The 27,615-nt window shown below is 43.9% G+C and overlaps 1 protein-coding gene across 3 annotated transcripts in view; it reads left to right on the forward strand.

Moving 5' to 3' along the window:
* Positions 1-27,615, forward strand: part of TPP2 (tripeptidyl peptidase 2) — a 106,382-nt gene that overhangs the window by 63,751 nt on the left and 15,016 nt on the right. For 2 of the 3 annotated variants that reach the window (XM_068267999.1, XM_068268001.1), the window contains exons 24-26: positions 17,553-17,591; positions 22,414-22,565; positions 27,152-27,248. In XM_068267999.1, coding sequence (XP_068124100.1) covers positions 17,553-17,591; positions 22,414-22,565; positions 27,152-27,248 — 288 coding nt within the window. The remainder of the gene's footprint in view (positions 1-17,552; positions 17,592-22,413; positions 22,566-27,151; positions 27,249-27,615) is intronic. The other variant, XM_068268000.1, reaches the window with a different exon arrangement.

Raw genomic sequence — 27,615 nt, forward strand, 5'->3', positions numbered from 1 at the left:
TCCGCGCTGCCCAAAAAAAAAAAAAAACTGCACTTACCTGGGGCTTCTTCCAGCTCCTGGCAGTCAATCGGTGCCCTCACCGCAGCTCCTCTCACTCCCGATGTCCAGCGATGAAGAAGCCGACCTTGCCAGGTCAGCTTCCGGGTCAGCTTCCTGTGCGCTCCACGGCGCGGGTCACGTGGGGGTACTTGACGTCATCGGGTCTCTACTGCGCAAGCGCAGAACTACTTCACCTGCGCAGTAGAGACCCGTGCCGTGGAGTGCACAGGAAGCTGACCTAGTAAGGTCGGCTTCTTCATCGCTGGACCCCGGGAGTGAGAGGAGCTATGGCGAGGGCACTGGTCGACTGCCAGGAGCTGGAAGAAGCCCCAGGTAACTGCAGTTTGTTTGTTTTTTTGGGCAGTGCTGATCTTCCCTTTAAACACTGCCTTATAAAAAAAAAGTTTGCTAGTCATGATTTCCTTACACATTTTGGGATAAGTGGGTTTATGAAGGGCAGAAAATTATCCTGGGCAAGCTAAATGGAGTGGGGATGAACAAAAAGTGATGAGCAAAATTTTCTAACAGGCATCCTAGTTTGTTGTCTGTTACCTGCCAGCTGGTTCATTAACCAGCAGCTACAGCCTTTAAATTATCTGATTTTAATTTTCTTCCATGACGTCCCTATGACGGCAGAGCTCCCTGAGCTGGTTAGGAGTCTATTTCATTGGCTCCTGATTCCATGCTCACTGTGAGCCAATCACATGGATGACAGGTCAGAAGCCAATGAAATCGGCTCCTGACCAGATCAGGGAGCTCTGCCATCATACCAACGGCAGAGAGAGGGGCTGCAGCGGCGAGAGCGTGCGGTGGGTTCCAAACATGGTGTACATTTTAATTATTGCAGTCAGGAGGTGGTTAATAAGCAGCATCAAATATGTTGCTCCAAGAAAACATTCTTATTTGTAATTTTTATAGGTATAATTTAGATACATAGGCAAATTCCAAATGTGGAAAAAGGTCAGCAGTGTATATCGGAGCTGCCATGGTTTCTGGTGTTATATTTGTTTAGTGAATATAATGCCCCTACTTGGTAGCACAATGTAGCAATTGTCCGTACTTTTACCTCATGTCTCATTTAAAACCATTTGAACGAAATAAAGCCTTGAGATGATTTAACATTTTTAAAATTATCTGCAGACATCCAGAAAGGATGTAAACTGTGTCTGGACTATACATTGATGTCCATTTAATAGGCATGCTGAAAAATCTATAGAGAGCAGGTGATCATAAAAGTATGGAATAGGAAGTAAAGTAATATGAAAATGACAACAGTAACTCTGTGTGCGCTTACTGCAAATATACTATATTTGCAGTCTAATGGATCAATTCATGGGTGACTTAAAGAGAGTCTGAAGCGTTATTAAAAATCACTTTTTACCTTATATTCAGCAGAGGCATGTTTGCCCCTGCTAAAACGCCGATATCCCGCGGCTGAACGAGGGGTCTTTACCCCCCAAATCCCCTCTGAAGTGTCTGGGGATCGCTTCCGTGTGAGGCAGGGCTAATGGCCGCAGCCCTGCCTCTCAGCACTGATCGCCGCCTCTCTTCCTTCAGAGAGGGGCGGGGGGGGGGGGGGAAGAGGCGGAGATCCACGGCTGATAGATGCGCGTGGAGGCAGAGCTACAGCCATTAGCCCTGCCTCCATGAGCAGCAAAATCTACGACTGTTGGTTGTGGATTTTGCAGGGGGGGATTTGGGGGGTAAAGACCCCTCGTTCAGCCGCAGGATAGCGTCGTTTTTGCAGGGGCAAGCATGCCCATGTTGAATAGAGGGTAAAAAGCAAATTTTAATAACGCTTCAGAGTCTCTTTAAAGAGAGTCTGAAACCTCTTTTTACGTGACATTTATGTTGAGCAGGATGAGCATAGCTAAAACGCTGCTTTCCTGTGGCAGAACGAATTTTCAGCCTGGAGAGCCTTCCATGGACCTAAACAAAGGTGGAGGTGTTCCCTATATCAATGAATCCTCATCAGAAATTCATGAGGCTTGCACAGGGACAATATATGTAAAATCGGAAACTTACAAAAATGTAAAATTGTCTAAAAAGTAATATAGCTACTCACGGCATTTCATTTACCTGTGTCCGGACCAGTAGGATCACTCTCAGAACTATAGTTTTATCTCTGATCACCCATCTAAGTTTTTTTGTTTGCACATAATTTTACATTATGCTGGCACATGCTTAACCTCTCGAGGACCAGAGGCTTAGGCCCTTGCCCCCCAAAGAACCAGACCAATTTTTACCAGCTTTAACTGTGTGCTGCACATCCATACAGCTTAGCACACAAATGCATCTTGCCTCCTTTTCTTGCCACTAATAGAGCTTTCTGCTGGTGGCATCTGATTGCTGCTGCCATATGTTTTTTTTTTATTATTAATTTAATTGTATTTGTTTTTTAATAAAAAAAAATCGCTATTGTTTTTTTCTTCTATTTATGACGCGCCCCCCCTCCCCCCCCACCGAGACCCAAACAGCAAGATCGCCTCTCATAGGCATCAGCCTATGAGAGGGATCGCTTTGTCAGCCTCTCCTGGAGACAGCGCAGTGACAGAGCTGTCCCCCATACAGCGCTGCACTAGATTGCAGCGCTGTACAAAAGAAAAACTGCTGTTTTTTGGGATTTTTTTTTTCTTTGTTTGCCAGCACGACTGGCAAGCTGATCTTGGAGCCCAGCTCTGTTTATTTACGGAAGCTTGCACTAGAGCGAGCGTGAACTTTCGTCAAATCTCATGCATCGTGAGATGACGCATATACCATATGCGTCCTGGAGGAATGAGGAAGCCATTCTGGGGCCGTCATCCCGCGTTAGGCGATCGCAGAGTGGTTAAAAGTTTTTCATTGCTTAAATTGTCCTCCCAAAATGTGCTGTTGCTTTTCAGTGTTAAGTGAATGCACAATAAGGCCTGGAACCCACTAGGGGCACTTTTTTTCTAAGCACTTGTGATTTGAATAGCTCTTGCTAATGTAATGCTATGAGTGTGATGCCACTTGAGTGATGTGATTTTATAAAAATCCCTCATAGCATTGCATTAGCAAAAGGGAGCAATTTGTGTTTAGAAAATGGTAAATTTGCTTGGCAGTAACAGGATGTTTTTCATGTAGAACCTAGGGGATATGGGGCTCCCCATTTGCTAATTGATTAGTTGCAGATGTGTGAGAGAAAGTTCTTTTACACTGGCATAATAATCTGTGTTTGTTTATTTTAAAGCCCCAATCCAGGCACAAATGTTTCCCTAGTCCTGTTTAGACAGTTGATGGCAGTGGGTTGGTGGTTTTTATGCATAAACTAATTGCAACATAGGAGGAAACTAATTTATGGCTCATTTTACTCTGGAAGAATTGTACTTCATATTTTAAGGTTTACATGTATTTTAAATTGTACGATTTCCGCGATATCAAACCTTTAAAAATCAGGACCTCAATAACCTGCTTATTTTTCTGCTGCTCAGATCTTCATATATTCAGTAATGTGCAGGATGCAGAGGGAAGCTGCAGCGCTGCCCATAGAGGCTGTTGGTGGCTGCTTAAAGAGAAACTCCAACCAAGAATTGAACTTTATCCCAATCAGTAGCTGATACCCCCTTTTACATGAGAAATACAATGATTTTCACAAACAGACCATCAGGGGGCGCTGTGTGACTAATTTTGTGCTGAAACCCCTCCCACAAGAGGCTCTGAATACCGCGGTACTCTGGGCAAACTGCCACAATGTAACAATGTTCACAGACAGGAAATGGCTGTTTAAAGCTGTCTGTAACAGCCAGAGCAGCTAGAAACAGCTACATAATCTGCCCACAGTAACAATGTCACCATGTAATACATGTCAGAATGTGAATCTGGGAGAGGAAAGATTTTACAATGAGCAAACACTGACTAAATCATTTATACATAATTATTGTAAAAATGAAGCACTTTTTTTTATTAAATTATTTTCACTGGAGTTCCTCTTTAAAGAGAATCTGTATTGTTAAAATCGCACAAAAGTAGACATACCAGTGCGTTAGGGGACATCTCCTATTACCCTCTGACACAATTTCGCCGCTCCTCGCCGCATTAAAAGTGGTTAAAAACAGTTTTAAAAAGTTTGTTTATAAACAAACAAAATGGCCACCAAAACAGGAAGTAGGTTGATGTACAGTATGTCCACACATAGAAAATACATCCATACACAAGCAGGCTGTATACAGCCTTCCTTTTGAATCTCAAGAGATCATTTGTGTGTTTCTTTCCCCCTGTTCTCATGCACTGAAGTGACAGGCTGCTTGTTTGTTCCTGCAAACAGCTTTGCCCTTGTCTGTAATTCTTCAGTATGTGAAAGCCCAGCCAGCTCAGAGAACGATTTATCCAGCTTGTAAAAGATAAGAGAGAAGAGAGAAGCTACTCTAATCCTAAATAGCACACAGGCAGTGTGCAGAGAGGGGCCTGGAGGGGGGAGTTCATAGCAGAACCACAACACTGAAGAACTTGGCAGCCTTCCAGACACAGGCTGACAAGTCTGACAAGAGAGAGATAAGTTGATTTATTACAGAGACAGTGATAGTATAAAGTGCTGCAGTAAGCCAGAACACATTATAATAGCTTTTTGAACTTGTAGGATGATAAAAAAACAGGATGCAATTTTTGTTACGGAGTCTCTTTAAAGGGAACCCGAGATGAGAGTGATATGGTGACTGCCATAATAATTTCCTTTTAAATAATATCAGTTGCCTAGCAGTCCTGTTGATCTTTCTGGCATCAGTGGTGTTTAAATTACACACCTGAAACAAGCATGTGGCTAATCCAGTCAGACTTGAGTCAGATGCATGCTTGTTTAGGGTCTATAGCTAAAATTGTGGGAGACACAGGATAAAGAGGGGTAACTTGCATTTGTTAAAAAGAAATCAATATAGCAGCCTCCATATCACTCTCACCTTGGATTCCCTTTAAAGCGGATCCGAGATGAAAAACTAACTTAACAATTAACTTGTCTACATATCTTATCTAAAGTTTAGATAGTTTACACAGCAGATCTAGCTGCAAACAGATGTAATAGAAAATGATTATTTATTCCTGTGATACAATGACAGCAGCCATGTTGTTTGTAAACATTACACAGAGGCAGGCTTATCTGCACCATCAGCACTCAGACTGCGAAAAAAACCAACCCCCCCCCCCCCCCTCCTCCCCTCTGTCTCTGAAATCAATGGCTAGTAATACCTCCTCCTCCCCCTGCCCAGACTGAGCTCCCATGAGCCCTTGCTACTGCCAAGGTTCTCTGAAAACATGTGGGCGTGGTTTATTTATTTAGTTTATAGGGAATTAGAGTATTAAAACAAAAACAAAAAAGTATTTGGCTTGAGGAATGCCCTATAAACAATAGGAAAGGAATACAATTATGCAATGAGTAAAAGTTTACCTCGGATCCACTTTAAGGTCATGGTCTAGGTTTTTTGCACTTGCACTCTTTTGCAGGTAGGCACTAGTCTGTTTTTAAGTAGCGCTGCTCATTTCCTTGCTATGTACTAATTTAATTTGTTTTTGGTCAGCTGCTCCCATTTAACAGCCATGCTTTTGGTGTATATGCAGAGCTTCTGTTTGGGTTCAAGGTGCGTTTGTAGTTCCTGGGGGGACTCAGCGCATCTCTGATTGGAGGCCATTCGGAGGCGGTTTGGTTTTGCACTGATCCACCTTTTGCACAGTTTTCGATTTTTCAATTTTACTTGGTAGCGCACCCAGGCTATGCATATACATAGGTTAGGATTTAGTTAGTGTTAGGCCCCTCCCATGGCGGATTGACTTCCACACAGTGGGAGGGATGAGTACTTAATAGGTTGCATGCAAGCTGTTACAGGAAACTAACATCCTCCAGTGGTAGACAGGTCATGTGTATGCTCAGTGTGTATTTGACCCCACAAGTGGGGCTTGCACTCTTTTGCAGGTAGGCACTAGTCTGTTTTTAAGTAGCGCTGCTCATTTCCTTGCTAGGTTTTTTTTAAAATGTTTTAGTTTCAGCTGCAAAAGCCTTGTATTACACAAACAGACTCAGTAGTATTAATATACAGCTGTTGCTTTTTACAGTGAGCCAGCATGTTTAATTTCAGTGTCCATGCTCTTGTAATGATTTCTTTTTATACATTTACATAGCTCTGACACTTTTACCACAGCATTTTATAAATTGAACCATTTGTATCACTAATGGGAATGGGTAATGACTGGCAAATCTGAATCAGTGCAGGAGTTTTCAAATTTTCTAAGCACATGTATGTAAAAATCGACAAATTGAATCCCACCAAGGTGGAATTTGTTGACAAAATGTGCACAATATTGTATACTTTCGGTTATTTGCATCTCATTGACCATTCCCAATCCCTACCTTTGTTGGCAGCTTCACATTGTAATGTTACCATAACAGGCTAGGACCTTTTTTGGCGAGGAAGGCTAATTACTATTTTTATGCAGTTACAAATAAAGGTAGTCCCCGGTTAACAAATGAGATAGTAACTGTAGGTTAGTTCTTAACCTGAATCCCTGTCAGAATACTGTACCATCTGTCTCCTGTACCTCCTCTGTACTCTACCTCCCCCCTCCCGCCTCCAGTGTCCCCTTCTGTATACCTTCAGTATCCCTCTCTGTTCCACTTCTGCCCCCCTCTTCTACCTCCAGTGTATCGCTCTGCACCACCTCTGCCACCCTGTCCCCCTTTGTTCCTCCTTCTGTCCCCCTTTGTTCCTCCTTCTGTCCCCCTTTATGCAGCGCTGGATCACAGGTTTACGTTAGAATGTGTAAATTCTATATGCAGAATTCTATAGTTTCTATATAGTATAGTGTACTGCAGTAATGTCATTTTACAGAGTTAAAAAACCTTTTTTTTATTTTATTGTAAAACGTATTTTTTTTTTTTTTTTTTTTTTTTTTTTTACTTTTTCCTATTTTTGGGACAGTCATATTGTCAGGTTGTTAGTCGGGTACTACATGTATATTTTTGATTTGTAGTAACAAATCAGTGCACCGAAGAAAATACTACACCAACACAGGGAAAACACGCAATTCATGCAGCTAGGATCCTACCTGGGATTTGGATGATGTGAATCTAGCAAGGCAAGGGTGCTTGTAGGCTAACCACCATGCTGCAGTAATAAAAAGATCTTACTTCTTAAAGATGAACTATAGTTAAAATAACATAATGAATAAAGTTGCTTATAGTTTCCAATATTAATTTATAGATTTAGTCAGTGTTTGCCCTTTGTAAAACTTTTCCTCTCTCTGATTTACATTCTGAAAATTATCGCTGGTGGTGATATCTTTAGTTCTGCCAGGTGATCTGTACGGAATGTTTGTTACTGAGAGTAGTATGCACATGGGATACTGCATGTTCGTATATGTATACTTTCAGTGAGCTGGGTGTAGGGTGAGCTGAAAGACATCTCACCCTGCTGCCACAGGTGTAAAATACTACTTCCCCCTCCTAGTCATTTGAACTCTGAGGGGGATGTAATTAGGGGTGCGACGATCGCCAGAACCCCAAATTAACCTTATGCGCCCCAAGCAGTATAAAATCGCTGCTATGGTGGCGCCTAGTTTCGAAGCTCAACACCGTGCGCCGAAACCCTCCTGCTCCAGATGCTGCTTCCTTGGCAGTTGGAAAAAGCTGTTATTTCCTACAATGGGGTCGATTCATAAAGCATTACTGCAATTGTTAATGCAGAAAACAGCTGACTGTACCGAGCAATTAGGCAAATGTCAATTCATAAAGGTTATTATCGCATGAAAAGCTGAAATTACTGAGCAGTGAGGTACCGTATATTTCGGACCATAAGACGCACCGGGGTTTAGAGGACAAAATCCAGAAAAAAAAATGCTTAACTTGGTGCGTCCATGGTGCAGGGGCGTCTTGTGGATCTTCTCCTCTCAATCCCCCCGATTATCTCCCCCTTGTATCTCTTGTCCTTTTCTGTCCCTCCTGTGTCTCCTCTGTTCCCGTGTCTCTTCTGTCCCACTGAAAACGCACCTCCTTTGCCCTTCATGTCCTCCTCTGTTTCTCCTCTGCCCCCTGTGTCTCTTCTTCCTCCCTGTGTGTTTTCTGCCCCCACCCCTGTCTCTTCTGTTCACCCGAGGAGGAGTCCCGCAACGTGATGCAGATTCACTCATTCGTGTCCGGCTTCACATGTCTTTCTTCAGCCCGAGCCAACGCCGCGCGGCCAATCAGATGGAGATGCTGCAAAACGTCCATTAAATCTCCGCTGCCTTCTATAACAGGACTCTATAGTACCGGAGATGGGACCAAAGCACCATTATTAAACCAGGGATTGGATGGACAGTTTGCAGCATCTCCATCTGATTAGCCACGCGCCACTGGCTCGGGCTGAAGAAAGTCCTGTGAAGCTGGACACGAATGTGTGACTGCATCTCGTCACGGGACTCCTCTTCATCTTCAGCCGATTGGTGAGTATCTGACAGGACACCTGGACCAGGCGACACGGGGGCCGGAGGGCAAAAGAGGAACAAACATAACAGGCGGGGGGGAAGGAAGGTTAATACAGAGACAGGCACGCAGGGCACTACACACATGGGGACATGAAGATACTGGGAGGAGAACACGGGGACACAGGCTACTAAGGATACACGGGTGATATGAAGAGAAAGTGGAAAAGGAAACTGAGACAGATGGGACACAAGTGACAGACCCATCCACTTATGGGGGGGGGGGCACCTTCGGACCATAAGACTTTTCCCCCACTTTTGGGGGAAGTGCGTCTTATGGTCCGAAAAATACAGTACATTGACGACTTGTGTGGTAAATACCTCAACACATGTCAGTAAATGTCAATTCATAAGCCTACAACATGCGGTAAAGCCACAAAATAATACCGTCTGCTTTGAAGTGTTGAAAAGAGTGCAGAGTCTGTGAGAGGAGACTGTGCTGGGAGCCGGGACTCACAACCAGCAGCGGTGATAGATTTGACAGGAGCAGGGAGCCAGTAGAAGCCTCTGTCTTCAGCAAGTCGAGATGATGGAATCTAATAGGACCCGCAGCCCTCTCAGGTGGGACAAGCTTTTAAACCCCCCAGGCAGCAGCAGAGCGAGAGCGGAGAAAAAGAGGCTTCCTTTGAATACCTTGGGCTGTTTAACCACTTGGGTTCCTGTTTGAAGATGTGTAGGAGCTAGTGGGGAAAATCGCCTAAGCAAGCAGAGGCAGTATAACAAAACATGCACCTCCTAAAGGGATGTCCGGGATGCCTCTTACTATTGTAATGCCCTCATTGCATGGAGCAGTTTGTAACAACACAGACACTCCACTCTCTTCCGCTGTTGAGAACAGGTTTTCTCTAATTGCCATCCGGGACAACCTGAGATCCGGTCCCGCCACGGATCTGGGGAAACACAAACCCAAGAAGTTTAAAAGCCCCCGCCCACCCTCCATCCTCAGTTCATCTGTGTTTCCGCCACGGAAACGCCTAAGAAGCAAGCTCTTGTTTGTTTTTTTATTGTACTCACCGGAGGGTGAGTTTTGTACCCAGGAGTCTAAAGCAGTTTTGGGCGAGAGCAGGAGGCAACGCTGACTGCAGTACTCCTTCATCTTGGGCGGTGTTCGGCTGCTGTGTGGTGTATAGCCGTTACACCGCGCTTCCTCCATCAGACGCCGGCTCTGCAAGGCGCGTCCGGTCAGCTGATTGCCGCCGCAAGGTGACGTCAGACGCTAGGGCGGTGAAGGTCTGACGTCAGGCGGGCGTAGAGGAGGGATTGTTCGGAAAGCCAGGAAGTGAGACAGCGTGCGCCTGGCGTCTCCGAGCCTCAGACCTGCAAGCCGGAGGAGAATGTTTTAGACACAGAGGGGAGAACAGCCTCAGCAGCAGCGTGAATCGGAGGCTGCGGGCGCTGCTCCCAGGTCCTCTACGCAGGCTTTGCCATCAGGTTCTAGTGGGGTAAGCCTCCAGTTGGAGGAGATGTTTCCTACTATGGCATCTGTATTTTTTGATATGTATGCAGGATGGCATCTCAGTATCTTGTCTCTCTCTGTTTATTTTCAGGCAAGATCTGAGCCTAAATCTAACACTACTACTACATCTAACCAACCTAAATACAAGAGATGTAGCTTGTGTAATACTAAAATATCCTTGGAAGCCCCAAGGAATTTATGTCAGGCTTGTATAGAAGCTATTGTAGCCTCACAGACTTCCAATATTCTTAAAGAAGTTATGGATACAGTTAATAAGAATATGCAGGAAAATCTTGACAAATTTAAGGAATCCTTTGTACAGCCAGTTGATCAATCTCTGGCAGGGCCCTCTTCCGGTGCTCCATCCCATCACTCCTTTTCAGATATTTTAGGAGCTGAGGAGGAAGAGGAGGAGGGGGAGGAGGTGTCGGTATCCCAGGAAGAAGGGGAGCAGCCTCAGTCAGAGGGTTCAGAGAAGGATGATATGGTTAAAACTCCCAGATTTCTATTCACTCCAGATGAATCTTCTGAGTTACTTAAGGCTGTATACACCACAGAACAGATCAAGGAATCTGTTCCGGAAATTTCACCTCAGGATCAAGTATATCTAGGTTTGGGTCAATCTACAGGCAGAGTTTTTCCGATCCATAAGACCTTACAGGATATAATTACTTCACAGTGGCAAAATCCTGAAAGACCACTATTTATCCCCAAATCAGCAAAAAGAAAGTACCCCTTTGCACAGACAGAGATAGACAAATGGACCAAATGTCCTAAACTTGATGCATCCCTGTCTCAATATTCAAAGGACTCAGATCTCTCCTTTGAGGACGCAGGTGTCCTCAAGGACGTTATGGATAAGAGGATTGATGCTCTTCTCAAAAAAGCTTGGGAATCAGCAGCCTTTGGTTTCATTCCATGTATTTCAGCCACTTGTATTTCTCGGAATCTTAGAATTTGGATGGATAACCTTATCGATCAAATTTGTAAAGGGGCCCCTGTTAAGGACTATGCGGCCTCCTTGCCGGTGGTCCTTAAGGCTGTCGCTTTTTTAGCAGATGCTGTTACTGAGTTAATTCGTGTTTCTGCGCGTACTACTGCTCTTATTAATTCTGCCAGGAGAGCAGTGTGGCTGAAAACCTGGGAGGGGGACCAGACCTCAAAGAACAAATTATGTGCTATCCCTTTTAAGGGGAAATCTCCTCTTTGGGTCTGGTCTAGATGAAGTATTATCCCGCTCAGCAGAAAAGGGGAAAAAGTTCCCTAATAAGAAGAAGGGTTTTAAGGGAAAAAGACCCTTTATACCCAAAAAGCAGGATACCAATCTACCAAAGAATAGGAATGTGCAGAAGAAATGGTCCTTTCCCAGGGGGAAAGGTAAAGGAGGGTTCACTCTCGGTAAGACTGAACCCCCCAAGTCCTCTAAATGGCGATTTACCTGTGGGGGGGAGGCTAATTTACTTTCGTTCAGAGTGGGAGAAGTTAGATCCCGATCTTTTTGTTTTTCAGATTATAAAACAGGGTTATCGTCTTCAGTTTTCAAGTCTTCCTCCACAAAGGAAGTTTGTGAATCCCTTCCCAAAAGACCAGGAGAAAGCCAGGGGTCTCGAGATGGAGATTCTGAAACTTTTAGAGAAAAAGGTTATAATACCAGTACCCCAGGAAGAAGTATTCCAGGGTTACTACTCCCATGTCTTTTTAGTGAAAAAAGCCAACGGGGAGTTCAGATTTATTCTGAATCTGAAATCGCTCAATCCATTTCTGACGTACAAGAAGTTCAGGATGGAGAGCATTTACTCTGTGAGAGCCCTTTTACAGGGAAAAGAATATTTTGTCTCGATAGACCTTCGCGACGCTTATCTGCACATTCCCATTTTTTCCAGCCATCAAAAATTTTTAAGATTCGCGATCAAATCTCAAGGCCAGATTCGGCATTTTCAATTTCAGGCACTACCCTTCGGGATAGCTTCTGCTCCTCGAATCTTTACAAAGGTGCTGGCAGAAGTCATGAAGACACTGAGGTTGCAGGGAATAACTATAGTCCCTTACCTGGACGATCTGCTTATTTTTGCAGAAACCGAAGCTCTGACAATATCTCACAGAGATACAGTGATCAGTCTTCTGTCCCAGGTAGGATGGATCATAAATTACGAGAAATCTGCCCTGAATCCAGTACAGGAGATCATATTTTTGGGATACAGGATAAATTCCATAGAGAGGAAAGTATATTTACCATCAGAAAAAATTGCAAAGATACGAGGGGAAGTGAATCACCTGTGCACTCAAGAGAACAGCTCTCTTCGCCAGATCATGAGTATTGGGGCTATTTTCAGCATCAATTCCGGCTGTCACCTGGGCCCAGTTTCATGGCAGGGATCTCCAGTCACTGCTCCTGGCAAATTGGGACAAATCCAAGGAGTCCTTGGACTTGCAGATTGCTATTCCAGAGTCAGTAAAGTCCAGTCTGAGCTGGTGGTTGGACTCGCAGAATCTAACCAGACGACGGTTCTGGAGACAAGCAGACCCAATAAAGGTCTTTACAGACGCAAGTTCCTGGGGATGGGGCGCAACAGCGTTGGGCCATCATGCTCAGGGGAATTGGACACAAGCAGTGTCAAAAAGGTCGTCCAACTTCAGAGTACTGGCAGTGCAGAGAGCTCTTCTATCTTTTCAATCTCTGATAAAGGGAAGGCATGTGTTGGTCTTTTCCGACAACATCACGACAGTGGCTTATCTCTCAAAGCAAGGAGGCACGAGATCAATCGATCTCATGCAGTTATGCTCGGAGATTCTTTTTTGGGTGGAACCTCGAGTTCTATCTTTGTCTGCGATCCACATAAAGGGAACTCTCAATGTGGAGGCGGATTTTTTGAGTCGGCAACATGTGAACCAATCGGAATGGGAACTTCATCCGGAAGTTTTCCAGATGGTTTCAGACAGATTCGGGATTCCAGATGTAGATCTTTTCGCATCACCCAAAAACGCAAAGGTGAAACGGTTTTTCTCCCTGCACAGGTGCCAGAAGTCACTGGGGTTGGACGCCCTAAGCTTTCCATGGGACTTCAATCTGTCCTATGCATTTCCACCAACAATTCTTCTGCCACAGGTATTGGGGAAGTTGCAAAGAGAAAAAGGGAACATGATCCTGATAGCTCCCCTCTGGCCAAAAAGACCTTGGTATGCAACCCTCCTGAAGTTATCAGTGAATCCACCCTTCCGTCTGCCGGATCGTCCAGATCTTCTAATCCAGGGTCCTCTAATTCACCCCAGGCCACAGTTGTTCAAACTGGCCGCCTGGATCCTGAGAGGGTAATCCTGAGGAGTAAAGGTCTTTCAGAAAAAGTAATAGATACAGTAATGAAATGCAGGAAGCCTGTAACGCAGAAAATATACCGGAAGGTTTGGAAAGTTTATCTTGCCTGGTGTGGGAATAGAGCTAGAGATCAGAATTTGACTAGTTCAGTTTTAGAATTCTTGCAGGAAGGCTATGACATGAAGTTATCACCCAGTACCCTTAAGGTTCAGTGTTCAGCACTTTCTATCCTGTTAGACAGACACCTAGCACAGGAGGAGCTGGTAAAGAATTTCTTCAAAGCATTACAGAGATCTACTCCGGTAAGGCAGAAAGTTTTTCCACAGTGGGATTTGTCCTTGGTCCTCAAGGGACTAATTAAGGCTCCCTTTGAACCTATTGAGGAGATCGAGATGAAATTTCTTACACCTAAATTAGCATTTCTGATTGCCATTACGTCAGCCAGACGTTTAAGTGATTTACAGGCATTATCCATTAAAGATCCTTTTCTCATCATTTGCCCTGATAGTGTCAGGCTCAGACTAGATCCAGCATATCTTCCTAAGGTAGGATCTGAGTTCCATAGGTCACAGGAGATTATTCTTCCTTCTTTCTGTGTCAACCCTTCTAGTCCTAAGGAGGAAGAGTTTCACCGGTTGGACGTTAGGAGGACTCTGTTAGTATATCTTTCAAGATCAAGAGAATTCAGGAGGTCAAGTAGCCTGTTAGTCTTATTTGCGGGTAAGAATAGGGGGCAGCAGGCATCTAGGCAAACCATTGCCAGATGGATTAGACAAACTATATCTATAGTACATGAAGATAGTAATTTTCCATTACCACCTAACATTAAGGCTCATTCAACCCGTTCATTGTCAACATCCTGGGCCGAGAGGGCAAGAGCCACCATTCAACAAATATGTCAAGCGGCAACATGGGCGAGTGCATCAACCTTTATCAAACTACAGAGTGGATGTACTGTCTCAGCAGGATCAGTCGTTTGGCAGAAAGGTGCTTCAGGCGGTGGTCCCTCCCTAGGTTAGTCTTTTTTTCTTATAAAGACTTTCTTGTTTATCTCTCAGGTTGTCCCGGATGGCAATTAGAGAAAGACTCCTATTAGACCTACCGGTAATGGAGTTTCTGGTTGCCATCCGGGACAACGACTATAACCCTTTTCCCTATCTCGACTGCGCACCTTTCAATTTTTCAGTTAAGATCACAGGGATCTAGTGCATTCACTATGGGGTGTTTTTTTCCCTTCATCTTGGTGTTTCTAATCTTAGATACTTTCAGACGCACTGAGGATGGAGGGTGGGCGGGGGCTTTTAAACTTCTTGGGTTTGTGTTTCCCCAGATCCGGGGCGGGACCGGATCTCAGGTTGTCCCGGATGGCAACCAGAAACTCCATTACCGGTAGGTCTAATAGGAGTCTTTTGTCAGTGGGCTTTGGTAATTTACCAAACTTTTACTGCACCTGTGAACATTTTTATGAATTGGCACACAAGTCTAAAATACCGAATGCTATTTTTATTTTTCCCGCACAGCCTTTTATGAATTGACCCCAATGCAGCGAGGCTCACAGACAGCAAACTGTCAGGACCTTGGTCATGACACCACACTGTGGGAGGGGTTTCTCCACAAGATCAGCCAATACAGGTGATCTATTAGAGAAAAGGTAAAGATTTCTCGTGGGAAAGTAGGTATCGGCTACTTATTGGAATGAAGTTCAATCCTTGGTTAAAGTTCCTCTTTACTGTCAAAATCTTTTTTTATTAGGTAGCAAAATGTCAGTACACTTAATGCAACATAATAGGCCCAGTAGGCCAAAAGATAAACTTACAATTAAGATTGCTTTGTAAATCTCGGTAGTACAAAAACACATATAACTAGATCAATAACCCTAATGTTAAAAACAGATAAGACACTCGCAATGCTACCATATTTCAGAAAAAAAAATCAAAAAAACAAAAAACGAAGAATCAGTAATAACCCAGTGGTAACCTGTGCTGTACTAGCAAAAGAAAAAAATAAAGGAAAGAACAACCCAAAGTAACAGAAGTCTCAGCAAATGGAGTCTGAGAAATAAAGTTCCTTTTTAAACATCTATGCAGTCACACCGTTTCACACCCATATGGTTGGGAGTTTTATGTACGGTAATTCTCTACTTTGTATGCTAGGCTGACTATCCTCTAGCTAAACATGAATCTTAGGCCATTGCCAGTGATTTTTGCTCTTGCGTCAATCACTACTTCAGCTGTAGCATTGTTTCTAAAGAGAAAAAACATGTAGCTGAACCTTTAGCTGAGATTTAAATAACAAACCAGCTCACCACATCGCAGAGTCATTGTTTAAACACCTGCTCTATAAATACATAATTATAAAGATTTTGGTTTTTTTAACAGTCAGTTGCGCCATGCCATCTGTGCCAATAGTTGTGTATTTATGGGCAAAGTTCATAATCCATGAATCTCTGTCCTAAATCTTACGGCTTTCTTCCCATTGGCCACCTTTTTTACATATTTAACTGCAATGTTGAAATACATTAGAACTGACAGTACCAAAGAACTGGATCCCCACTGTAGGCAAGTGTGTTTCAGCTCCACTCAGCCAGCTCCACTCTGTACTGTGCAGCTGACCACCTTCTGAAGCACTCGGGGACACAAGTGCTTCTGAAGCATCCCAAGAAGGGCACTCGGATGTGTATTCCACCAATTGGTTGAGTACACACAACGGGGTGACAATGCTGGAACGAGGGGCGCAAGAGAAGACAGGGTAGGCTCCATATGATCCAGAGCCATCCCTGTCCATAGGTAAGTATCTGATTCTCCTTTTGTTATTTTATTTTTTATTTTGTCACTTAATATTTAAGGGCCCGTTTCCACTACAGCATGCAGATTCGCACAAGCAATAGAAGTGGATGGGCCTGTTTCCACTTGTGCAGGGATTCTGTGCAGTTTGTCGTGCAGAAAAAATCTGCACGGCAGACCCATTAGAATTCGCACGCTGTACACCCGCACGCGATTCATCGGTAATGTAACTGAATAGGAAAACCGCAAGGATTTTAGTGTTGCGGTTTTCCCATTGTTTCCGCGTGTGTTTTCACTTAACCCATGTCAATTAATGCCAGCATTGACATGGTAAAAATCGTTTTGCGCAAACCGCGAGCGATTCCACGTGAACATGCGCATAGAAACGCCAACAAAACCGCAACCGCATGTGGATTCGTTGCGGCGATTTTCTCGTGGAAATCGCGCCGCAGTAGTGGAAACGGGCCCTAATAGGTGGCCATCCAACCTGTACACACTAGATTTTCATCTGAAATCATTGCAAACTGTCACTTTGGGACACAAAATTCTGAAGTGTATATGTAGCTTTAGTTTTGGATAGACAGGGAAGAGTTAGAACCTGTGCCGGATTTAATATCATTTCATGTATACTACCAGCAGAGGGTTTCCTACACAACTAAATCAAATTAATGTGACAGTCAGAAGTCTCCTGCCCAGTGTCTGTACCTATGTGAGTGACATGGGCTCTATTCACAAAACTTCATACATGACTTCATCACCTTATTGATAAAAATAACCTTTTAGCACTCAAAGTAAAGTTGTTCCTGATTAACTTAATTTCAATCTGACTTTTCTTACCTTAATTATATTATATGTTTGCTCTTTGGAAGCTTAAAGATCTAACATAGGGTGAAAATAGAGGAAACCAGTTGAAAAAGCTTTGTGAATCTTGCCCATTGTGTGGTCACTATTAAAAGATAGGACCCATATTCTCAACCTGTATTTGCTCAAGTTGTTCATTGGTGAAATCTGTGATCTCATTAATGGCCAGGAAGAGAGACTGTTTTGTGTGAGGTTTCACTTGGAGAACTAGCTGGTGAAATCAGACTTTAAAGCCCCTATTGGCACAGATATTTTTCTAGACCCGTTTGTGAAGGACCCTCAGTAGCTTGTATTTACCGTCTATAAACTCCTTAACTAGCTAATATCCATATTTAGAATTTTGCCTGGAGGTGGGTTTTTAAATTAGGTTTTATTGCAGTCTATTGATTACAAATCTTGAATATAATTTTAATTGGTAGAAGAGAGGAATCTTTTTATACCTATTGGGAGTGTTATGTAACTTCAGACGTGCAACCACCAAACCTATTCAATCCTGCAGGATTGTAAAATGTTTTCGTTTGTAAAGCTTTACATATGAATATTTTATGTAGAACCAATTTGACTGTACCTAAGTACATTGATATATTAGTGGGAGAAGAGTACATGTGTTCTTACAGTATGTTGTTCTAACTCCCAGGGGCAGTCTGCAGCAAAGCGGCAAGGAAAATATAAAAAGGTACTCTTGTCAGTTGCTATAACAATATATTTGCTTATGCTGTTAAAATGAAAATCTAGCCAGAATTGTTTTCCCTCCCCACCTCTTAGCTGTGTATAGTGTAGGAGAGAGTTGGAAGACCCTGTCAGGTTTATGTTGATGTCTGGGCAATTGTTGGGGGTATTTCCTCTTTTTGACAGTCTGCACTGTCTAAAGCAGGGGTCTCAAACTCAATTTACCTGGGGCCGCAGGAAGCAAAGTCAGGATGAGGCTGGGCCGCATAAGGGATTTCAGAAAAAAAGTCAATCAGCAGCTACCACCAACACATTGATTTTTATTTCAAAATCAAATTCACACTGAAGCGAACTATTTTGCCTATTTTACCTTATAGTTCGCTTCAGCGCTCCCATTACAAGTAATCTGCCGTGTCCCCACCGCAAAACGAGGGCTGCAGAGCCCCCAAATCGCACGGGGGGCAATCCGCCGGCATTTCCTGGAAGGGGCAGAGCTTTCAGCTTCAGCTCTGCCCCTCCTGACGTCAATCGTGGCGCATCGCCACCTCTCCCCATCCTCTCTGTGAAGGAAGAGTGAGAGGGGCGGGCAGAGGAGGCGATGCGCCGCGATTGACGTCAGGAGGGGCAGAGCTGAAGCTGAAAGCTCTGCCCCTTCCAGGAAATGCCGGCGGATTGCCCCCCCCCCCCCCCCCCCCCTCGGGCAATTTGAGGGCTCTGCAGCCCTCGTTTAGCGGCGGATTACTTGGGAGCACTGAAGCGAACTATAAGGAAGCTTTTGCCGGTGCGGGCCACAAAATATTGTATCGAGGGCCGCAAATGGCCCGCGGGCTGCAAATTTGAGACCCTGGTCTAAAGCATAAAGTCAGGTAAATTACATTTTATGGTTGCCACTGGAATGTCTGCCTGTCTCTGTGTGTGTGTCTCTTTTTCCATTCCAATGGCAGCTGTTAGAGTTGATGTCTTGACTCTTGAGAGAATGTTTATTTTTCTTTTTGCCCTGTCTCTGAAACAGAAGGTGATGTGAAATCACTCTGTAGGGGCACAATAATCATTGACAGAGGTTGTAGCCTTTGTCTGCTGTTTCAAAAACTAAACAAAGTGGTAAAATTGCTGTTTGATATGTTTATTAGGGTATAGGGCAGGGGCCAGGAACCTTTTTGTGTGAGAGAGCCATAAACGCCACATATTTTAAAATGTAATTCCGTGAGAGCCATACAATATGTTTCAAACTGGGACAGTAGGGCTCAGATCTCTGTTGCCATGGTGATGTGTATACAGTTGATTCTCCGGGCAGCGGAAGTGTCAGACATGTCTTTAGCTTCTCTTGGGTTTTAGCAACATCCGAGCTAGACAGGAGAAATACCGACTAACAGCTTGTACAATTAGCTGACTTGGGGGTTGATTCACTTCGTAGGACGAGATCCCCGCACTCTGATTCGCCCAATAGGCTGCCTGTCACTTGATAAAACCTAATTGAGAGGATTTGGATAGTTCATGTTCATAATCCTAATCCAGATTTTTCTCTAAATCTGAAAAACAGTTAGCCATTTAGTCACTATCCTGTCCCTTCTGCCTAATTTATGTTTTGCCTTTGACTTTATACAAGTATATTTCTCTAGTAGAAAATAAGTGGTTGTTATTCATGAGAGCATTTCCTATTGGCAAATTAAAGGTAACCAGATTAGAGTAAAAATGTGAGTGGACTATCCTCATGAATAGTTGGCTGTTTTGTTGTTGTTTATCCTGTTGCTGTTGTTATTTTGATATTTCACTGGGGGTTTCCTGCACAACTCACGTATTTACACATATGAGTAATTTTCCACCTGTGGACATCTTGTGCTATCCCTGGCAGTTCCTTATATGCACTCTGGGGTTTTCAGTCACTGTTATAATGGGTCTAGGGAAAGTCTTCTAGTATAGTACTGGGCTTCCTAGTGGGCAGAAGATCTAAATATTTTTTTCTAACCTGTGATACTGGCACCAGGTGAACTGCTAATGAAGAACACCAAGATTATTGTGTTGGTGGTGTTGTTTTTGTTTTTTGCTTTTTAAGGGGTTGGGGGTCTAGGAAACACAGCTGTAGAGAAATCTGCATTTCCGACGGATTTCTGCATTCCAACATGGGACATTCAGAATCCCGCTGAATTGGAATTTCCGAATTATTGTTTATTTCCAAATTCCGCTGAATCTGCTGTATTTTCTGGATGTACGCTATATTATGCGTAATCCACAATTAAAAATACCAACTGCTGTGCATTTCTGAATTCTCTGATTGGCCTAATAATTCTGAGTCTTGTGAATGGCCTTAAACTCAAAGTCTTGGTACTCTGAATACCACTTGCGGAAATGGGGTAATCTGCAGATTTCTGAATACCGCTTTCCACTTCAGAAAGCTGATTTCTGTTCCTAAATGTGGAAATCGGAATTCAGAAGCTCAACCCTACCCAGCAGGTGCATATCTATGAAAAATCTTTATGTGGAAGGATTTGATCGGATGGATCCTTCTCTGGTCTGGGAGTGGATGCTATCTGTTGGCCACACACTGGGTTGATATGGCCAATTTTATATAAGATGGCAGATTGAATGCAGTATGTTGTCCACATCAGATGCAATGCATCCAGAGAGAAGGAGCTGCAGTTCTAGAATAGGTAGATGGCCAGCAAGATGGTATGTGTGTATATTTTGGTACTTAGGCACAGGAGCTTACAGTGCAGAGTACACTGCACTCAAACTCCAAACACGCTGTAGAGTAAGGAAGACCTGTGCTCCCTGTTCAGTCAGGAGTATGCCTTTTATCTGGTACTGTGGTAAGTGGTCACTCCATTGTTACCCAATATGTTCAGAATGCCTCAGATTGCATATATAAAAGTATCCAGGCTCCATTCCAGATTGCATGGGACAGTGTAGAAAAGTGGTCCAGCAGTTTTTACTGTCCCCTACATTTGTCTTTAACCTTTCTTACAGGAAACCTGAAGTGAGAAGGATATAGTGACTGCCACACTTATTTCCTTTTGAACAATACGAGTTGCCTGGCAGCCCTGCTGTCAACAAGCATGTAGATGAGATGTTTCTGAATAGATTAGCCACACGCTTGTTAGGTGTGTGATTCAGACACAACTGCAACCAAATATAGATAACCTCTTGCTTCAGCACCCTTTATTTGCCATAATTGTTCAGGAGTAATTAGGATTAGTTATTTCCAGCAGTTGATGTTTTGGCTCTTAGCTGCCAGAAACTACTAACCTGCTGACAAAATCACACTTTCGAGCTTCTGCCATTTTATTTATGAAGCGTAAGCTATGACAAAGACTTTGACCATTACAGAGGATTTCATTTGTTAATGGGGACAGAAGGAAATCAGAGAGAAATACACTCTGTATGTATTTAGAGTTTAGCCTTGTTCCCCGACCCCCTCATTTGTGAGGTAGCACAACTGTAATTTGATCTCTTAGCTGTGTCAGCTGGCTGCAGAGCAGCTAATTTGTAAACATAGGATGTTAGCAGTGGCAGACAATGCAAGCCCCTTTATCATGTTGTGTACACTCAACTGCTGCCATAGCAACTACATTAGGGCCTATGCAACAGCAACTGAATAGCAATCACCACTGTGCAATAAACAGCCACGAATGTGCCAATAGCAGCAGCCACTGTGCTAACCGCAGCCACCGGTTATCAGCTGCCTTTGTGCCAGCAGCAATAACAGCCACTGGTTAGCAACCGTCACTGTGCCAGCACCTGTGTGCCATGGAGATTTGGCATGAACTCACAACTTGAAAAAGTTTGGATACAACTGCACTAATGTTCTTGGTCGAGACAGCTGGTTGGGGCCATCTCTGCCAAGACTCTATTGTGTGCAGCAGCCCCGATGTTGCTGAGCTCCGAAGTGACAAGCACATTATTTAGCCTTATCCCTTCTGCTCAAAGCTGCTTAGTTGCATGCCATGCCATCGTACCTCATCCACCCTCTGGCGTGACAGAAGGCACCTGTAGGCTAGTGATGTGTCCATACCAAAGGAGTGCCCATCCTTGTGGGTCAATGGTAATGGTGCCTGTACAAACCTTTACACTAAACCTAACCTGATCCGAACACTCATCAAGATACTTGCACTACCTTAAGCCGCATCTACACGAGTAGATGCGGTCGCGATGCTCCTAATCAATCGAGCCACTGATGCGGCTCGATTGATAAGATCCGACAGGACGGATCTCCGCACCGCCGATTCCCTGCTCGATCCCCGCGAGGGGACAATGGCAGGGAATCGTGCGGGAGATAAGCGGCGCCGGCGGGGAATCGAATGCGGCACGCGAGCGGGGACGCGGCGGGAACGCGTAAGAGGCGATCCGGCGGCTAATCGAGCCGCCGGATCGCTGCAATGTCCCTTCGTGTAGATGGGGCTTAACCCAGCTAATCTAATCTTCCTCACGCTGCAGATAGTCCATCTGACATTGCGCTAAGGTTAGCAAACACTTCAACCTCACGTTGTGCCTGTATGCCACATGCGTACAGGTCAAAAACAAAATTTCAAACATACATTTCACCTTCCCAAATTGTTTTTTGAGCCAGGTGCTCTAGAAACCAGTAGACATAAAGAGAAAAAAAAATATATAAGGTTTTAACAGTTAACTAATACACAATCAAACAGCTGTTTCACAAAAATACTGTGCACGGATTTTGAAAAAAGGCGGATAAAAAAAGAAGGAAAATGGACAGAAAAGAGTTGGGATATTAATTTGCCTAAAAATCCAGGGACACTTATGAACCTGTCATTTTTATGTCTGTATCTTTTTCTTATAAGCATTTGAACCATTTATTGTATTTTTCTTTATAGGATGTGATTTCAGTTCATTATCACTTAATACCTGCATCTACAAAGCCAAAGAATGGCAGCAAAGAAAAGGAGAAAGACGCAGAGAAAGAGAAAGATGTGAAAGAAGAGTTTGCAGAAGCTCTGAGGGATTTAAAGATTCAATGGATGTCGAAGTATGTCAACAGGGCTGTAGAATTAAAGTGGACCTGAACTCTTGCACAGAACAGAAGGAAATCATACAGAAATGCACCCCGTATACATTTAGGCCTCTTTTTCACGAACAGTTGGTAGGCAGTGAAATGCCTCTCAAACACTTACAACTGCTTGCTGCTGCCTGGTAACTGCTCACTACTGCCTGGTAACTGCTCACTGCTGCCTGGCAACTGCTTGGTGAACACACAGTTCAACTAGCCGTGGAAAAGAGCCCTTAGAGAGTTTAGCCTGTCTAATTCCCCCTCATGTGTGTCTAAACACTAATTGTAATTTGAGCTCTCCCCGTGTCACATGACTGCCAATGGCAGATAAGCTCATTTGAAAGCTGTGGCTGTAAAAGATATGTCTGCTTCCATGTGTCAGGAAGTGGACACCCTGCAGATTTATTGCAGGATTTGTATCAGCTGTAGCAAAGAAATGTTTTCAGTTTAAAGGTTATTATGCTGTTGTGTATATTTTAGAGCGCAGGCCCGCTTTAAGCAATGTCTACCATAGGCATTAAAAACTGTCCACTTGTAAATATGCTAAGAATATTTTTGTATTCATACATGGTTTTTAGAGAGCATGAATGTTTGGAGTTTTTCTAATTTTAAGAAGTGTGCGGGTTGCCTCCTTGTGAGGAGGAACCTTAAAGGGAAACCTAAGTCTACTTTAAAAAGCCAGTTTTACTTACCTGGGGCTTCTACTGGCCCTTGCAGTTGACCTGTGCCCACGCCGGTACTCTACGATTCTCCGGTCCCCGCCGTGGCTCAGTTTCGGTTTTGTCGACTGAGCCTGCGTGGCCATGCGCGTTCTCTTTTGCATGGGAGCGTCCTGCGCAGGGGCAATACACGAAAATCTCTACTGCGCCTGCGTAAGACTCTCCTGGTGTTGGGAGCGTGAACGAGGACATGTGCGGCCTGAAACTGAGCCACGGCAGAGGATCGTGGGATCATAGAGTACCGGCACAGGCACAGGTTGACTGCAGGGGTCTTGTACAAGCCCCAGGTAAGTAAAACTGGCCTTTAAAAGTAGATTTCAGTATCCCTTTAATTTTATGAAGTGTAAGAGTTGCCTTCTTGTGAGGCGGAACCTTGAATGACATTGCAAGTATGGACACAGTGCTAGAACCTGTTGAGGCGTACACTTACACAATATTTTAACACTTTCCTTACCCGCATTCTCTGGCCCCTTAAAGGGACACTTAAGTCAAACAAAAAAAATGAATTTTACTCACCTGGGGCTTCCAATAGCCCCCTGCAGCTGTCCGGTGCCCTCGCCGTCTCCCTCTGACCCTCCTGGCCCCGCCGGCAGCCACTTCCTGTTTCGGTGACAGGAGCTGACAGGCTGGGGACGCGAGTGATTCTTCGCGTTCCTGGCCACAAGCGCCATCTATGCTGCTATAGCATATATCATATACCATATAGCAGCATAGAGGGTGCTAATGTGTCTGGGAACGCGAAGAATAACTCGCGTCCCCAGCCTGTCAGCTCCTGTCACCGAAACAGGAAGTGGCTGCCGGTGGGGCCAGGAGGATCGGAGGGAGATGGCGAGGGCACAGGACAGCTGCAGGGGGCTATTGGAAGCCCTAGGTGAGTAAAACTTATTTTTTTTTTTGTTTGACTTAAGTGTCCCTTTAAGGACCAGAAACATTTTATTAAAAAAAAAAAAAAAAAAAAAAAGCTGTGATTGTCTCACAGTGATCATGGAGTCAGGAGCTGACGCAAGGACGATGTGATAGCTAAGCAAGCGGGCTGCAGTAACAGAGTGGCGCAAACAGAGCGACGGGTCTGCACAATTTGAGCAGCTTAAATCTACGTTCTGGCAGTGATAACCGCTCCCAAGCAGGGCGTAGGTTTTAATTTCTGCGGTCCAGAAGTGTGAATATAATGTTAGATTCCACATAAACATTGACTACTAAAAATCTAGCAAAACTATGGCATTTACGATTGATATTATTGGAATATAAATTGGATATTAATCACACATCCATTCTCTTCTCAATTGATTCCAGTATGGAATTGCGGTTCTTATAGCCTTGTGTTACATCCGTGCTAGCGCCCTCACTGGTAAAGTCAATACTAGGCCAGATTTCTGCTGGAATCTTGTCAGACATATACTGCAGTGTTCTCCCCATAAATTTTTCCCAGCCAGGTGGTATGAAAAAGTAGCTGGGTGGGGATGGACACGCTGGGTGCGACTAGGTGGCTAATCAACCCAACTCACCCCCCCCCCCCCCCCCCCAATTAAAGTGACAGGCTAGGCTCCATATTTTGTACTGGAATCTCTTAAAGGTATACTTAACTGGAAAAAAAAGGGCCAGTTACATACCTGGGGCTTTTTCTAGCCCCCTGCAGTCCTCTGCTCCCTCACCACACTGCTCTGCAGTGTTCACGGGAGACAGCAGAGGAACAAAGCAGCGCGGAATGACTGCAAGGAACATGAACAACTTTAGGGATTTTACGATGAAATTTTTAGTTTGTCCCCACTCTGTTTAAAACAAAAAAGAAATATTTTATTTTGCTTGCGTTCCACATTAAAAAGACATTAAAATATTTTTATTTTGTACATTCCACAATCTCCATCAATATTAGTCCCTAAACCTAACCCTATTGTCATGCTAACCTAGGCATGGGCAAACTTGGCCCTCCAGCTGTTGAGGAACTACAAGTCCCACAATGCATTGCAGAAGTCTGACAGCCACAGTCATGACCAGGGCTGTGGAGTCGGTCCAAAAATCCTCCGACTCCTCAGTTTAGGATTCCACCGACTCCTCTAATTTGCATATTACAATTTTCTTGATTAAAACGTGAAATTCTCTAACTGCCAACGCTTAGGAATTTTACAAGACAACTGAAGTGAGAAGGCTATGTAGACTACTATATTTATTCCCTTTAGACTAAAACTAGTCCTTGGTAAGAGTACTTGTAAAAGGTACAAACCGGAACAAAGAACATCTATCAGGCCCTAGGCAATGTAAGTGTTGGTACATGTAAGAATGATGTGCAGGTACTCTGCAGGGGAATGAGGAGATTATTCCTCTATTACACATTCTTGATGCACAATATGAACCAGGTTTATGGGTGATAGACAACACCTCTGTGTTCAATGTGCACAACATTCTCAGTGGATACCCTGCAGCTCTGTGGAGAGTGCATATGTAGAGTATAGTACTACTGTGTAACAAAGTAAACCTGAGACAGATGAAATTAAAGTTTTATACATACCTGGGGCTTCCTCCAGCCGCCTTCAGGATAATCAGTCCCTCGTTGTCCTCCTCCACCACCTGGATCTTCTGCTATGAGTCCAGGTACTTGAGCCAGTCGGGCGTAGTGCGCATGCACGCACTCCGCCGCCAGGAGCATACTACACCTGCGCAGCACTATTGCACAGGTGCAGAATGTTTCTGGCTGTGGGAGCAGCACGTGGTTGGGCTGCGCTGATTGGCTGAATTACCAGGACTCATAGCACAAGATCCAGGTGGTGGAGGACAGCGAGGGACTGATTGGCCTGAAGGGGGCTGGAGGAAGCCCCACGTATGTATAAAACTTTACTTTTCATCTGTTTCAGGTACCCTTTAATTTGTAGTCACCAAACCAAATTTTAACAACATATCAATTTATTTGATTTCATGAGCAAAGGGAGTGCATACATTTGCATAAATCAGCATCAATGCAGAATTATTTCCATCTCATTGACCACCTCTATTAGTGACACAGCTACACATCAGGCTTTATTCTTACAGCATAGATGTTGTTTAGTATATATAAGAGATTCCTGTGTGCACATCATATATACAGTCACAATCAGTTATGTATATCTGACCTTAAAAATACGGGGACTGCTTTATTGAAGCAGCACAAGTAACTAATTTTGATTGGTTTATTTCATTTTTGTGGACTAAGCACAGCTATTACTGTAAATATACTGTATATATACATTATTTTTTAATGACTATTATCTGAGAAATAGAACATTTTATCATATTTTCTATTTTGATTACAGTTACAAATTCATTCGGAGTTGGTGCATTTTTTTCCCGACTCCGACTCCAGGCACCCAAAATTGCTCCGACTCCACAGCCCTGGTCATGACTCATAAAGGCAAATGCATTGTGGGGTTTGTAGTTCCTTAACAGCTGGAGGGCCAAGTTTGCCCATGCCTGTGCAAACCCCTCCCTCTACCGAAGCCTAAAATGAACCTACCCAAAATTACACAGTGGGCTCTACCATAGCTGCATTTAACATTGTAGTCAATGTGGCTCTTATTTTACTGCACTGCCGTTGGCAACCAAAGGACTTGCTTTACCACTGGCACTTGAAGTTTTCTCGGTAGAAACTAGGGATGCCTACATCAAGACATTCCTAATAATTTTTCCCCACCAAAAAGGGGAGTAATTGGTACTCTAGTGCAAAGCCGTTACAAGAAACTTTTCAACGATTAATGAGTTGAGGATTTTTTTTTTTTTTTTTATCCAGTTTCCGTTTTGGAGTTAGTGAAGCAAATTGTTCACCAGTCATAATTATTTGGGGCTCCTGCATGGTTAACCTTTCACATTTTATTGCAGGCTTGAAGGCAATGACCTCTTCAGTGAACTAAAGGAAGCCTTTCCAAATCATCTCCCACTATATGTTGCAAGGCTGCATCAGCTTGACTCTGAAAAGGTAATTTTAAAAATATACTGTATATCATTTTTTCTCCTATACAAACAAAAGTTTGGAAATATAACAAATATTAGAATCAGGATAGAAAGGGAGGATGGTAATACTGCATCAGGAAAAAAACTGAGGATGACAATACTGCATTAAAGGATACCAGAGCTCAAAAAGTTTGGAGAAACGGGGGGACGAACAGGCATATACTACCACCTGTCCTTATGCCAACCTCTACCCCCGTTCTCCTCTCTGCCTTTCCGTAGCTCACCTAAAAGCCCCCAGGATCCTGTTCCGGTAAGCCAGATTGGGACTTACTGTGCAGGCACTGGCCGGGCTGCGTGCGTCCTACATCGCACGCCTATGGCCGGAAGCGCAC

This window comes from Hyperolius riggenbachi, chromosome 2 (assembly GCF_040937935.1).
Source record: "Hyperolius riggenbachi isolate aHypRig1 chromosome 2, aHypRig1.pri, whole genome shotgun sequence".
Classification (NCBI taxonomy): domain Eukaryota; kingdom Metazoa; phylum Chordata; class Amphibia; order Anura; family Hyperoliidae; genus Hyperolius; species Hyperolius riggenbachi.